We start from the raw sequence: 14,261 nt of genomic DNA on the forward strand, positions 1-14,261 counted from the left end.
GTGGACAGGGCTACATATGCACTGCCATAAAACCTTTACTAGCAAGGGGTAACTAGCTCTGTGCATCTTTCAGGACACAGGCTTTCAGCTACAATCTGACTTGAGGCATCATAATAATTGAGTTCAGTCACACAACAAAGGTATTAGCCCATCATGAGAACTAGTCTAAATTGTACCATTTCAGAACCAGCCAGCCCGGTTAGCAGTTGCTTCTGTGGCATCCCAGAGGTACCACCATCTCCAATGCAGCATTTGAATACAAGATCATCTCACATACACCTATTTTCGCTAACATTCAAGTTATTGAGTAGTAACAGCAATTCGTTCTCATAGGTCCTCCTATACGAGCTTCTGAATTACTCACTGTCATCCAGAAAGTGATAAAACTACATTTATAATACATAAAATTCAAACAAGAACTTTATTTACATTAGGTGTTTAGGTTTTCAAGCGCTGGGTGCTGCAAACATACATAACAAAATTTCATACTACATTTTTTATAGGTAATCAGGTTGAAAAGCTGATCTACAGAATCAATTTGTCAAAACTGGCTAAGCAGAAAATGTGTCAGCTCGGTTTTAGAGTACTCTGTCAATTTTACACCATCTGCTATCATTCAGAGTACTCCTGATGTCATGGTTATAAAAACAGAGCGCTCATGCAGGCTAATTTACAGTGAACTCTCCTAGTAAATTTTACATTCTTCACTTGTTCAGAAGAGCAGGTCAATACTTCCCACATTGTCTCGCAAAGCAATTATGGATCCAAACAGGGAGAAAACTGGATCCATCTGGAGATTTTTAACAGAAAGAAAACTGGATTTAGCAAGACAAGGAGTCAGAACTTTAATTCCATGGCAAACTGAATTGTAATCTCTCATTCTGTAGAAAACAAGCTGTACTGTAAAGACTAACCAAGTCTTTTTATTCCATATTAACATTATGCAGCAACCAATATGAGTGCCTAGGCAAACAGAAACGTTGTGAAACATTTTGCTGCAAAGCTGACTTCAGTAATGCACGCAAATGATAAAGTCATCAACTCTGCTCACTGCCTGAAAGAAAAGAAGATGGCTTCAGGAGCAAATAACACTGATCCATACTGTGCTCAAGCACTAGTCAACAAAACCTATTAAACTAATGGGTGAAAAAAAAATAAATCAAAGCAGCTTTGTTATCTTACTTGTGACACCTTATTTAAATCTCAGGCATTACTTCTTTACATCAGCATAAATACGGAGCTTTCTACACCTTTTATGATGTGGTTACAGACACAAAAATATTATAGTAGAAAGCAAGAGCTAGTTCAAAGAATTTCAGACTTTGAAATCGGCAAGATACAAAGCTAAAATGTGTATGTTCCTTTTCAAGTTATGAATACTTTCACTAAAACATAAATATTTTAACATATATTAATTTTTTCTGACATTCAAAATTGTAAAGTCAATATGGCAGAATTATTGTTAAAAGCACATATTTACAAATATTCTTCTTCCATACATAAAGTATTTGGCATAATTATAACAATCTTACTGCATACACAACTGTTTGCTTCTTTTTCACATAATGGTACACTCCTTATTAAAATTTACCAATTATGTACAAAAATACTTGAACATTTATTATAGAAAACCTCTATAACTACCATCAGCAGCTTGTAACTGCTGAAGGTTTAATTGAGAGAATATAAAAAGTGGTCACTTTCTTCCAGTTAAACTATCAACAAATCAAACACAGCTAAAATCAGTATGAGCTTCCCAACAAAAGAGGGAGAATAGTTTTAACAGCATGATTTAAAATGCAGTTCACACATCTGATCCCAAGCACATTTAAACAGTCTGTAAAGAAAGAGGATACAAAAAATACATACAGAAGGTGCTTTTTTTTTTTTCCCTTCCACATTCCTACGGCTTGGCATTAACTTTCCAGAGCTCTTCAGAAGCCAGTCACGAAAATACAACCTAAGGCCAAACACCATTCTCCTACAATAAAGATGATGGTGATGAACTCGAGCTAAAAAGTAAATCCAAACCCTGGCTCCATCAGTACGAACACATCCAAAGATCTGCTCAGAATCCTTCCTAGGTTTTACAGAATTATTAATGACCTTTGCGATTATCTTTTGAAATTTATTGATCAATATTTCTATTTATGAAAATTTGTTTGCTTAAAGTATTGCTTTGTTACTAGTCAATATTAATTCTTGTATGCAAATTAAATGAACAATTCATTTGTACCTGTTCCATACACAGATTGCATTTTAGGGTGAACTTACAAAAAACAGCAGAGAGCCTCCACTAGCAAACTGCTAGCTTTAAAAAAAGCCCAAAACAAAACATCAAAATGTTAACTGGAAGAGTAAAAGTAAATGGCACCTCAAAAAGAAAAGGATGCGTCAGGTACAATAATACACTAATGGCACCAAACCTCATCAGGATTCACCAGAATGGTGCTGTACACTGAATGAAATGCAGGTATTTTTCCATCTTAAAAAGAACATAGGCCAAGTGCATGTTTCAGAAATTCCAAACCACATTCTTACAACAGTTCTCTGCAGTATAACTTGCATTGTATCTCCATATTTCTACACATTTGAAATGACCAACCTGTTCATCGGGTAAGAGAAACAACTTTCAGTCTACTTGCAGAAACATCCTAGTCTACAGACTACTTTGTTAGAAAGTGTGCATTTATCTCTAGTAGTATAGGTTCAGTCAGTATATTCTGCATTTTGTAAGAAGCATTCGGCTAACTCAGATGAGAGTTGTAGGGGTTTAGATTTAATTCTTTAAATAAAAATAAAGTACAAATAAAAGCATTTATCAGTATTCACCACCAAATTAAAAAAAAATAAAAATCCTCTCGTTCATGCTTCCTATAATAGCTGGCAACCTAAATTAGTAATTTTATTTCAAATGTGCAACACAATATTAATAAGCATTTCAAAATTACTCAAACAAAAAGGTGGGCAAAATATTAAAGTGCCTAACTAAATGCATTTTACCATCTTTAAAAAATAATATTTCTTAAATGGGAAAGGATTGGTTGCAATGAAATACAAAAGTGGCTTCTCATAGCTGAGAGACTTTTCTGGGCAGAGGCCTGGGCCGGGGAACCTGCTCAGTCCTCCTGCTGCTGTTCTCCAGGTTATTTGTCCGGACCAGCTGCGGCTTGGGTGGCAGTGCTGGGGGGTCTGTGGCGGGCGGGATGGAGAGGCTGTGAGGTAGAGGAACAGGGCGCTTCAGAGTCCGCTCGTACACGCTGTAAGGCGGCGGGGTTTTACTTTCTTTTCTCACAGGCTCTTCAGGGGTGCTGTAGCTTGAGACAGTCACTGCTGGTTCGCTGCCTTGGCTTTCAAAGCCTGATGTCTCTGATGTGCTACATCGGCTCAGCGAAGAGATGCCGCTGCTGTAACTCCCCGACAGCACTGGGGAGTTGGATATGAGCCCCGAGGAATGATACTCCACTGGAGATGGTGTGAACGATTGCACAGACCCCTGCTCGAAAGAAAGGGCAGAAGAATACTTTACCTGGAGTAAACAAGGAAAAGTGTTTCTGTGCTCAGTTCAAAAACATACAGAGATACAGCTCACGGATTCTAGGGCTTGATAAGCATACACTTTTGTATCCCTGTAATTAAGATCCAGTGAGAAAGTAATAAAAAGCTCATTTCCAGGTGCCCAGGTACCCCTTAAACAGTGATCATGCCAGTAATTCATGTAAGTGAGACTAAAAATCTGTGCTTACATGTTATCTTATTATCAAAATAACTCAGAAAAATCTGGAAGCCTTTAAAATGAACACTCGATTCTCCTAGCTTGCAGTGAAATACTGAACCCCTCGCCTGGCATACCTAGTGGTGTCCTGCCCCCTAATGCCAAAGCACAGGACATGCATCTCAGTCACTGAGCCTACTTCATTCTACCAAGTTCCAAATTCATTTTCAAAGCTTTTCCTCCCAGTTTTAGTGCGCCATCATGCAATGAAAAGTGCATTCACATTGTGGCATCATTTACGAGTGTGTCATTATACCAGTGGTAGATGTGAACTGCAGAGCAGACATCAAGCTGGGTGCCAGCCCATCCAGGTGCAGCAGCAGGAAGGCAGAAGATGAAGCATTGCTGCTGCTGCAGATGGCATTCTGAACCACAGTTGTTCCACCCTTAGTTTCCCCCAGCTCCTAGGTGTTGCTTGGGCACACCATGCCACTTGCACAAAATGGGGTCCAATCCAGGGCAACGGTTGCAAATGGCTGCACCAACAGCCTCACAGGTCTGGGGGGAACGGTGGGGGACAGAAAACTGAGGACCCAAATGACAACAACAGCGCTGACAAAGAGTAAAAGGCAGGGATAATAAAGCCCTACCCAAAAACATGAGCAGTTTCATTCTAGTGAAGCAGCTTCAACTGAAAACTGTAAAAGGTTAGACCATACTTGGCAACTAAAAAGTTTTTGCAACTGAATCCAATTTTGACTGGAGCCATCCATGACAATTTAGACTTAACAGCCTCAAGCACACAGGCTATAGAAGGGATGGAGAAATCACCTTAAAGACAAATTCCTCACCCAATTCTTGTTAGACTAGTTGGCGCTCAGCTGCTCAGCTTTAGGTGAAAGTGTGAGCCATGCAACACAAGGTGGGGAGGGGAGGAAAATGAGTAAGAAGGGGTGTATAGAGCTGGCTGCACTGACTTTATGCTGTTGAGATAATTTTAGTTATCCATCTAGGACTGGATCCACCGTGTACTGAAAGCAATGGAAAAAAATCTTCATTTACATCAGTGGGTTTTGTACTAAGATGGCCTTTTCTGGCAGCACATAACAGCTGGAACAAAGGCTAAAAATTGAGCCCTGCATATGGCTAGGGAAAAGCAAAGCAAGTTTTATTTGAAGCTCAATACATGTTGAAGACATTTCACACATTGTGAGTCTGTTTAACTATTTGATTCAGGTTTCATTCCTCTGCATATGAGGGGGCTGCAGCTGCGCTCCTACTCCACACATGAATGCGGTCAAGGTTTTCAAATAAATGATGTAATTGGCTCAAGTTCCAAGAACTCCTCACATTTGGATTAAGTAACCTTGGACAAGATTTAGGACTTTTGCTTTTGTCATTCAGAACAAGAACAAGTATGTGCAAACCCTGTCTCGTTCAGTCTAGGAGCTGGGGTAAGCACATAGCTCCTGACAGCAGTGCAGACTGCGTGTACCAGTAGTAACAGTCTAGACACCAAACAGTCTGGAAATTCATGGATGTTCAAAGTGAGATCCAGGATCTCTCAGAAGTATTGTGGGCCAGGATTCCTCTCCCAGGTGGCAATCCAGACTTTGTCTGCAAAATGGTTCAATTCTGTGTGGGCCTTTAGAAGAAAATGTTAGGGCAATCTTCAAACATCCCTAAGAATCATCACTACTGAGTCCATCCAGGAAAAAACAAAAAGTTGCTCACCTTTTGCACAAGATGCAATCATAGAATGCTTTGGGTTGGAAAAGACCCCAAAGACCATCCAGTTCCAACTCCCCTGCTATTGGCAGGGACACCTTTCACTAGACCAGGTTGCTCAAAGCCCCATCCAACCTGACATTGAACACTGCCAGGGGTGGGGCAGCCACAGCTTTTCAGCCAACCTGTTGAGGTGTCTTACCACTGTCACAGTAAAAAAAAATCTTCCTTATATATAATCTATCTTCTTTCATTTTAAAGTCATTATGTCTTGTCCTGCCATTACATGCCATTGTAAAAAAGTCCCTCTCCTGATTTCTTGTAGCTCCCCTTTAGGCACTGGAAGTCTGCTGTAAGGTCTTCCTGGAGCCTTCTCTTCTCCAGGCTGAATAACCCCAACTCTCTAAGAGCCTCCCAGAGCACCTCTGGGAGAGGTGCTCCATCCTTTCAGTCATCTTCATGGCCCTCCTCTGGTCTTGCTCCAACAGGTCCATGTTCTTCTTATGCTGGAGGGCCCCAAACCCCCTAATACTCTGAAGAACTTCCTAGTAAGCAGTTAATGTGAACCCTTGGATTGGTGCTCTCTTCAACAGCTATACTATGCTAGTAGGACTGTGAGGCACTGATGGCCAGCACAACTGCTCTGTGTTGAACCTCAATCACTGTGCAGTCACAAGTGGAAATGTTACAGACTCGTGGGATGATGAACAGGAGAATGACTAAGGACTTGTCATTAGGGACCTTGAGGGGAAAAAGAGTAATTTTGGGGTGCCACTTTCCTCTTCCTCAGGAGATGTGTATCTCTGCTTACTCTTGTGAATGTTTTTTGTATAGGCATACAATAATAAACCAAAAAATGTACATATTTAGTATACATTATTTGGGATTATATTATGTACCCCACAACACATACAACCCGTCCCATAAAGGCAATTCACTGCAGTAAGATGGTACCTTCATTGGTGATCTGCCAGCAGGAGAAGGGGAAACGGAGGCTATGTGTCTTGCCGGTGATGCTGCAAAGTCAGAAAGATTTCAGTGTACTCTTGAAATTACAATTTTTGCTAAGACACCTTTTTAAGTGGATAGGAAACCATTTGGTACACAAACATTATATCTGGTTCCCTCCAGGTATTTGCCCAATGGCTGCAAATAATTATTTTGTGTCTTTTACTTTGTTGTCAGGATTATATTGCAGTACAATTAATGAAATATAAGAGATTTCTGCATCTGTCTTTTCTGGCAAATTTTGTGTCACTAAATTGGTTTATATCCTATCAAACGATAACAGAATTCAAAGTAAGTCAGTTTAACAACTCTTCCCCTCCTCTTTTTGTTCTTATATTAAGTATTTGCATGTCAAATAAGGAAAAAGACAATACATAATGTACCTGTATAAAATATTTATCTGTAAATATACTGTAAACATGCCTGGACATCCTTTGAGGCATAAGTCTAAAACTCAAAAAGCATTTTCACTCCTTTGAGAATGATTACATTTATAGTATCACTTAAGCAGCCTTTCCTTTAAATAGAAATTAATCTTTTGAAAGGCAAATTGGTTATTGTAACAGAACTCATGTATTTCCATGATTGCTGTGCTTTTTCTGGCCAGTAAGATTCTTTGTGATTAATGATAATTTCTGACTGCTACCCTCCAATTATCTTAAAACCAAAAGATTAAATTTGATCATCCTCCCTAGCAGTAGCATGAGCTGTCTGAAGCTACTCAGTCGTTTAGTGAAGGGGCAGAGTATTGGAAACAGAATATTACAGAGAACATGAATGAGATGAAAATACCTGCAGAGGCAGTACTACAGGCTTCTATGTAAGTAATCAAATAATAAATTAACCTGTCCAAGAAGTTAAATATTAATCAGAGTGGAAAGAATCTAAGCCCCCAAGTAAATAATTTTTTTTACCGGAGCTTATCCTGAAATGTCCATTAACTCACCAGTCTGTGCAGGTCTTGGTGGTACAGGAGGAGATATGAGCTTTCCACTTTCTGATGTGTTTCTGGCTTCCTTCCCACTGTCCAGGCTCCAGCTGCTGGGGGTGCTGTTCACAGCTAGAAGAGAACGAAAAAGCCAGCATATGTATCAACACATCCATATCTCTGACTGGCCTTTATCCAGGAACGTAAAACTACACAGAGTGAAAACATTAAACAACTTAACAAGCACGCCCGAAAAGCTTTTATGATCACATCAGCATTTGAAAAGCTCTTAAATAATGCCTGTCAATCTCCTGGTTGCCTGATGTATACATCTGGCCCTCAGGTCAGTTTATGGTTGTATAGCAGTTGGGACCATCAGCAAGAATAGCAGCTGTGAGAGCACTCTGGTGCACTGCAAAACCAGCCACAAAGGGAGATAAGCTTGAAGCCTGTTAATATAATCAGCTTATCTTTGCACCAGACTCCTACTTAGAGGTTTCTAGACAGAGGGGAACAGACTATTCATAAACTGTTTCCATTAACTCATTTCATATACAGAAGGGACTAGAGAAAGGAACTTGCCAAATTCCAATCGACCTCCCTCAGAAAGTGTTCCATGCTGACAGTCTTTTGTTGCCTGCGTAGGCTACAAATTCATAATTTAAAGAAGGGCACAAAATGAAGTGAGTAAAAATTGGAAGAAATTAAAGTGTCTGGTGAAAAAAAATAGAACATTATTGTGGACTGAGTAAATGTATATACACTGTTTGTGACCATGGTCAAGGATCTCTGCTTGATCATGTAAACTGACTACCATCGTGACACATATAAAGTTGGCTGTTGTCATGGAATTTGGAAATGGAACACAAATACTTTAACTAAATGATCCTATAAGGTCTGAAACAGCTTCCGTAACTGGATTATCTTATGTTATCAAGGAGCCACCAATACTGGAAAGAAGCCAGATAGAAAGGGAGCATTTAGCATGGACAGGACAAAAGCTAACTTAAATCCCACAATTTTTCTTATATGTCCTGTAAAAAAGTGGGAGAACACTGCTTCAAATCTTCCTTTTCCCCAGAAAAAAACCTACCAACCTTCTCCCATCTTCAAAGCCTCAAACCTCTTGCCTTGCCATGACAAGTTTCCTTCTTGTTTGCTTATTTCATAGTTCTGAGTATACAACCACATGCAAGGACTCTGTGCTCATTTATAAAGATAAAGCAAAAAGGCAAAATTTTGTTGCTATACTGATAGTATCAATTATTGCTATTACAGGAACATCAAGGGCTCTCAGAAGGACAGCATTCCCATTATACGAGTATATACTAAACTTAATGGAAAAAGTACAGCACAAATATTTGTTTTGTATCTGTAACAATATTGTTACAGTATAATTGCACATTAGTTGATCCTGAGAACAGTGCACAGAATGATCTGCTTTCTAGAGGGTCATTTTGCTTTTTTGTTACCAAAATATGTAATACATTCTTTGTTTTTTTATAGTAGGCTGTCACCTAGCAGTATGGTTTTGCCCTCATACTAAAAATGACTTGGCACCAGATGTAGGTACTTCCAGTGCCTGAGTCTCTTGACAAGTCAAATATTTCTTATAAGTCATCCAAGCAGTCAGTTCTTTGGACTGCTAAAGTCTCCAGGAGAGAATATTTGATTTTAATAATTCTGTAATTTACTTGGCGGCATAGGCCAGTGGAAAAGTTTTGCCATTTCCATGTTGAATTATTTCACATGTTTTTTCAGCCCTGTGAAGAATTCCACACTTCAGCTTTCATAAAAACTGGGACACAAAAATGCTTATAAAAATCAGCTCCTATTGATGAAAATCTGATTCCTGTTCAGTTCTTGTTACAGTGGATTCTTAACGTATCTCTTTTCAATACACCTGTTTTACTGTATCCTTCATTCAGGGCACCACAAAGGGCAGCACATAATGAAATGATAGCATATTATGCATGTGGAATGCACAATGAAATCATGGCACAATAACTGTGCCAACAATATTGAATTTTCCCATGTGCAGAATTATGAAAGGCATTATTTTGTCTATGGAAATGCACAGGTTTCTCGTTTACTCTAATTAATAAGAAACCCAAACCCCAACAAACCACAAATTGATAATTTCTTTTCCATCAAAGCATAACCAAAAGCATAGTGACTTGTATTTGGTAAAGAGGACCAGTAGATGCCAAACTCTGGGACTCTATCCATCTTTTCGGCTTCTCTCTGCCCCAGTCTCCAGAAGTTAATCTCCAGAGTTCATCACCCCACATCTTTCTTGAGAAGCAGAAAGAACAGTTCTCACACAGCCTGCTGCAACTTGTTGCTCCTTCACCCCTTCCTGCAAACTTCTGGGCCCCTATGAGTGCAATACTCAGTTCAAACAAACACTATATTCCCTCCTTTCTGGCAAAGTGTTTTGAAGCTTCAGAGTGTTAGTGTAATTTTAGTTAAATTAGAATGTTTTAAAACTTGAAGATAACAGTATGCATTAAAAAAAAACACTATCATTCCACAGGAATATGACAGATTAATTACATTTTCATTGCTTCCAAGATTGGTATGGTACGGCATTTCCACTCACCTTTGTCAGGGCCAGGCAGGTTGGAATCACTTCGTGGCAAAGCACCATCTCCAATATGATTAAATAGTATTCTCTGTAAATTGAGAACAGCATGTTTTATGCATAGCTGCTGTTGTATTTCAGTAGCCTTTATGAAAACAAATATCTTAGTGTTATTATTCCCACAAGATAATTACTGACCTACCCAGGTCAGGGGTCAGGAGGTGGTGATAAACATCGCCTAAATACGTAAATAGTTTAATAAAAATATGAGCATAAAAAAGGGAGTAGACTAGTTTTCTGAACACACTGGAATCAGAGAGAGAATTATTGTGTATTAAGTTCTGACAGTTTCCAGCTCCCTAAAAAACAAAATAAGGCTCATTCCTCAAGTGGTATCTTGGTAGATTATTAAACAAGTGCATGGATAGATTTGCAATAACCTCATTGCAGAACCAGAACTTTACTTCCCCTGACCCAATCTTTTTTACCTAAAGCAAGGTCAGAGAAGCCATGAGATTCAAATCAAATCCTATTCCTAAATCTTGCAATGTTAGAAGACCATGCCAGGTCAGCGAGGTACTACACTGTGGTTCCACAAGACGGCAGATCCAGCCACAAAGTAATTGTCATTGATCTAACATGTTGCAGCTCTGTTACAAAATGATGAACAAATATTTTGCCAATTTAACTTGACTTTAAACATCACATAGGGGAAACGCTTTATTAGACTGAGCTACACTAGGTTTGTCTATCTATGTATGTCTATCTGTGCTGTGCTAAAGTCATACTGGAATAGGTAACAGCTGTTTTCCTGAAGTTACCATTAAACTGAGGTGGCATAACTACATGTATACTCTAACGTGACAGAAAATGTCATCATATGTTCCTGCCTGGTCTGGATTGAATGTTCACTGCCTAGTGAGTCTGCAGTGCACTAGGATCTGGTGGGCAAGTGCTGAAGTCTATTTTCTGTCATGAAGGTAAAGAGCAAAGCCTGAAAAAGCAACTGAAACTGAAGGAAATAAACAGTGAAGGCTGAATGAGATACAGAGAAATGAAGACATACTAAAATAATTAAATGTAAACCCATATGGAAGAACAAGAGGAATCACAGGATGTTTAATGATACACAAACCTCCCCCCACAAAAAATGTGAAACCCAAAAAGCTCCATTAGGAAGAATAATAGTGCAAAAACTGAGGAGGCTTGTTGACCAGTCAATGACAGCAGGCATTCCTCTTCAGAGCATGGGAAGAGTTAGACATTGTTACAGTCACTCAGCCAGAGATCAAAAAAGCAAGCATAAATGGATGTTAACTGAAAACAGTTGAACACAGATAACCTTGAGCATCAATTTCAATGAGGGAAGCAGATGCAGTACTGCTGTGGTCTTGTTTTCATAAGTCCATCAAACTTCCTTAAATGAAGTATCTATGGCCTGAAAAGACTTGTCTTGGACTTGAAGTGCAGGAATTTGCCTCTATATCTCATCTTTCCCAGTTGAAAAACTATTGTGAATATTGCATTCATTAAGCTGTAACAAAGATGTTCATAAATGGGTGGTCCCTTCCTCATTAATTTAGTGTGAAGCTCCAACAAGGACTGTTGAAATTACCTGGCATTAGGATAAAAATAGAAATGACAAGGAATAATTTCGGCATTTAGATTCTAATGAGAGTTGCAGATATCTCCTTACTATCATCCTGAGGATTTCTTTTCTCCTTCTTAATCAGAAGGCAGAGAATCAGAATCTTGTTTGTCGTCAGCCCATTTTTACTGCTCAGGATAGAGACAGAGCACAAGAGAAAGAAATTGCACCTTCCCCAGAAAGATACGTCCTCATTTATGGTTACGAGGGCAGAAAGAAACTGTCAGACCTTTGAGACATACTTCACTGCACAAGCAAGTCAGTTTTTCTACTTACCCTGTCTTGGGACACTGAGGGTAGAGACAGATTGGGAGATTTTCCTGCAGGGCGAGTCTCAGAGAGAGCAGAGACTGGGCCTACGAGCTCCTCAGCCTCCCTTATCGAATCACGGGTACAGTGTGGGACAGAAGTCGCATTCCATTTGGCAAAGCAAGAGTTTGCAGTCTGGGAGCAAAAATGGGATAATTTTTTTCTTTGCACCAAACTGTAAAACTGCTTTAAAGAACATCTGCTCTTTCCTATATGTTGGAAACTGAGCCCAGCAGATACATCAGCAAGTGGTTCCCAAGAAATGCCCTTAAGTCTGGCTAAGCTTTGATATTACTTCTTAAAGCCTCAGGTACCAGCATGAGGACTTAAACGGAAAAGAGGAAAAAAATTAAATCAAGAGCTAATTTAATAACTGAAGAAGCAAGGGACAAGAATACAACTAATGAGATATCAACAAATTATTTCTAAAAGATCCTGGACTGCTAAGCTGTTGTTGGTTGGTTGTTTTTTCTTAACCAGAGGCAAAACTTATGGTGGAAATGCGAATGTTGAGAGGAGGGCCTTTCACACTGTACTTATGTTCTTGTCTTTCTCAGCTTCAGCAAGCGGTGCATTGAGTGATGGCTGGGATTAAACAGCAACTATGTTAAAGGAAAGCACTTTAGGAAAGTAGGTCCATTAAGAAGAAAAGATGAAAAAAAAGTTCAAAGTTGGCCAGCTCACCATGCTCATTTTGCATTTCAGGTAAGTCAAAAGATACAAATTTCATACAGACCTATGTAACAGTAATTTTAAGGTAAGAACTCAACTCATTCTTCTCTCTGGAGTAACAAAAGGTCTATCTCTTTTCTGAAACTACATGGAAAAGTAGGAATTGCCACACGTGGTGGGTTATTATCTCAGAGTGACTATGATTAGCTATTTCAGAAGAAATAAAGGGGAGGTCAACAGGGACAACTGCTGTGATAACAGTTTTTATTTCTTCTTCCCTAGGCTGAACAAACACTGCAGTTTCACACAAGCAGGCTGTGTCATCGCCAAGTCTTTGCATCTCTCTCACTGCAGTGAGCAAATATAAACAACCAGATCTAAACCCAGACATAGCAAGCAGAAAAGTGAATAGAATACGTGGTACTTGATCACATCTCCTTCCTGTAAAATATTTTGGAGTATTTTCTTATAAAAACAACAATAAAAAACAAAAAAGCCAGCTTGAAAATTAACAGCAGTGAGCAGGCATTGAATCTGCAAGGACACAAGCTTCCTACCTGTGAAGTTTCCAAAGGAATAGGGTAGATGGCACTGCAGGGCCTTTCTCTAGGAGACAGGCAAGAGTTTTCTCGGGAATGCTTATGTTTGTCAGACAAAAGAGGAGAGGCTAGAATAGAAATATGTCAAGTGATTAAATTCTTTCAGTGAAACTCAAATATTTCAAGTCTATGTTTATGACAAAGAAATCCTCTGTCCCCAATAATCCATATTCCTCAAACAATTGGCTAATTTTGACATCTGACCAACGACAGCATGCAGATATTTAGCTGTGTAATGTATCAAGAATCATTTAACATGATTTACCACAGGAGATAAGCACTGACCTCTGGCACTGGATGGAGCCGAACTGGTCACATTAGGAGAAGCAGAATGAGCAGAACTCAGGCTTGAGGTAGACGGACTAGGCTACATATAGAAGAGATGCTGTTATTATATCACATTACATTTACTGGTTTGGAAAATAAAAATTATACATTTCACTAGAACAAAGAATTTGTAATTTGTTAGACTAGTTTCTCAGTATTTCAAAATAGCAAACCAGTAACTTACAAAGATGTAGTAAAATATCAAATAAATGTAAGTGTAACTAATATATTAAAATATTTACATCACAACTGTGTCAAATAGACAGAAAAGTCTATGTAAGGTCAGATGACTTTGCATAATAGTGCATTGCTGCTTTTTACGTTCATAAAAAAATCCACTCTCCAAGTTAAAGAAGAAGAAACGATTACATAGAAAAAAATGTTCCTTCTAAATTAAGGATGTTAACAGCCCATTGAAAGACTTTTTTATAAAGAAGTATCAGCATTAACTGAGAATTCTGAACAAAATAACAAGCATTAATTCAGTAAATAACCTCACGACAAAGATTCTATTCAGTTTGAAGTATAACAAAAACATGTACCTGCATGTTAAATACTTCATCAGAGCTTTCTGACTGCCCAGTGATATTGCTGACTTCAGCAGAAGCTTGGGATGAGAGTGATGAGGACGAATACCTATTGACAGCTGGGTAACTCAAGGGACTATTATAAGAGTAATGAAATACAAAATGGTTAACTGCAGTTGCCAATCATATTTCTAATGTGAAAACAGCACGTATTTA

General features: G+C 38.8%; 1 protein-coding gene across 1 annotated transcript in view; it reads right to left on the reverse strand.

Annotated features, from left to right (window-relative positions):
• Positions 1-402: 402 nt before the first annotated feature.
• DOCK4 (dedicator of cytokinesis 4) overlaps positions 403-14,261 on the reverse strand; it is a 243,440-nt gene continuing 229,581 nt past the window's right edge. Inside the window, exons 46-52 of the mRNA XM_034063029.1 lie at positions 14,061-14,181; positions 13,477-13,558; positions 13,150-13,259; positions 9,982-10,054; positions 7,398-7,511; positions 6,398-6,459; positions 403-3,496 (exon numbers count right to left, since the gene is read on the reverse strand). Coding sequence (XP_033918920.1) covers positions 3,071-3,496; positions 6,398-6,459; positions 7,398-7,511; positions 9,982-10,054; positions 13,150-13,259; positions 13,477-13,558; positions 14,061-14,181 — 988 coding nt within the window. The 3' untranslated portion in view covers positions 403-3,070. The remainder of the gene's footprint in view (positions 3,497-6,397; positions 6,460-7,397; positions 7,512-9,981; positions 10,055-13,149; positions 13,260-13,476; positions 13,559-14,060; positions 14,182-14,261) is intronic.

Source organism: Melopsittacus undulatus, chromosome 5, assembly GCF_012275295.1.
Source record: "Melopsittacus undulatus isolate bMelUnd1 chromosome 5, bMelUnd1.mat.Z, whole genome shotgun sequence".
In the NCBI taxonomy this organism is placed as follows: domain Eukaryota; kingdom Metazoa; phylum Chordata; class Aves; order Psittaciformes; family Psittaculidae; genus Melopsittacus; species Melopsittacus undulatus.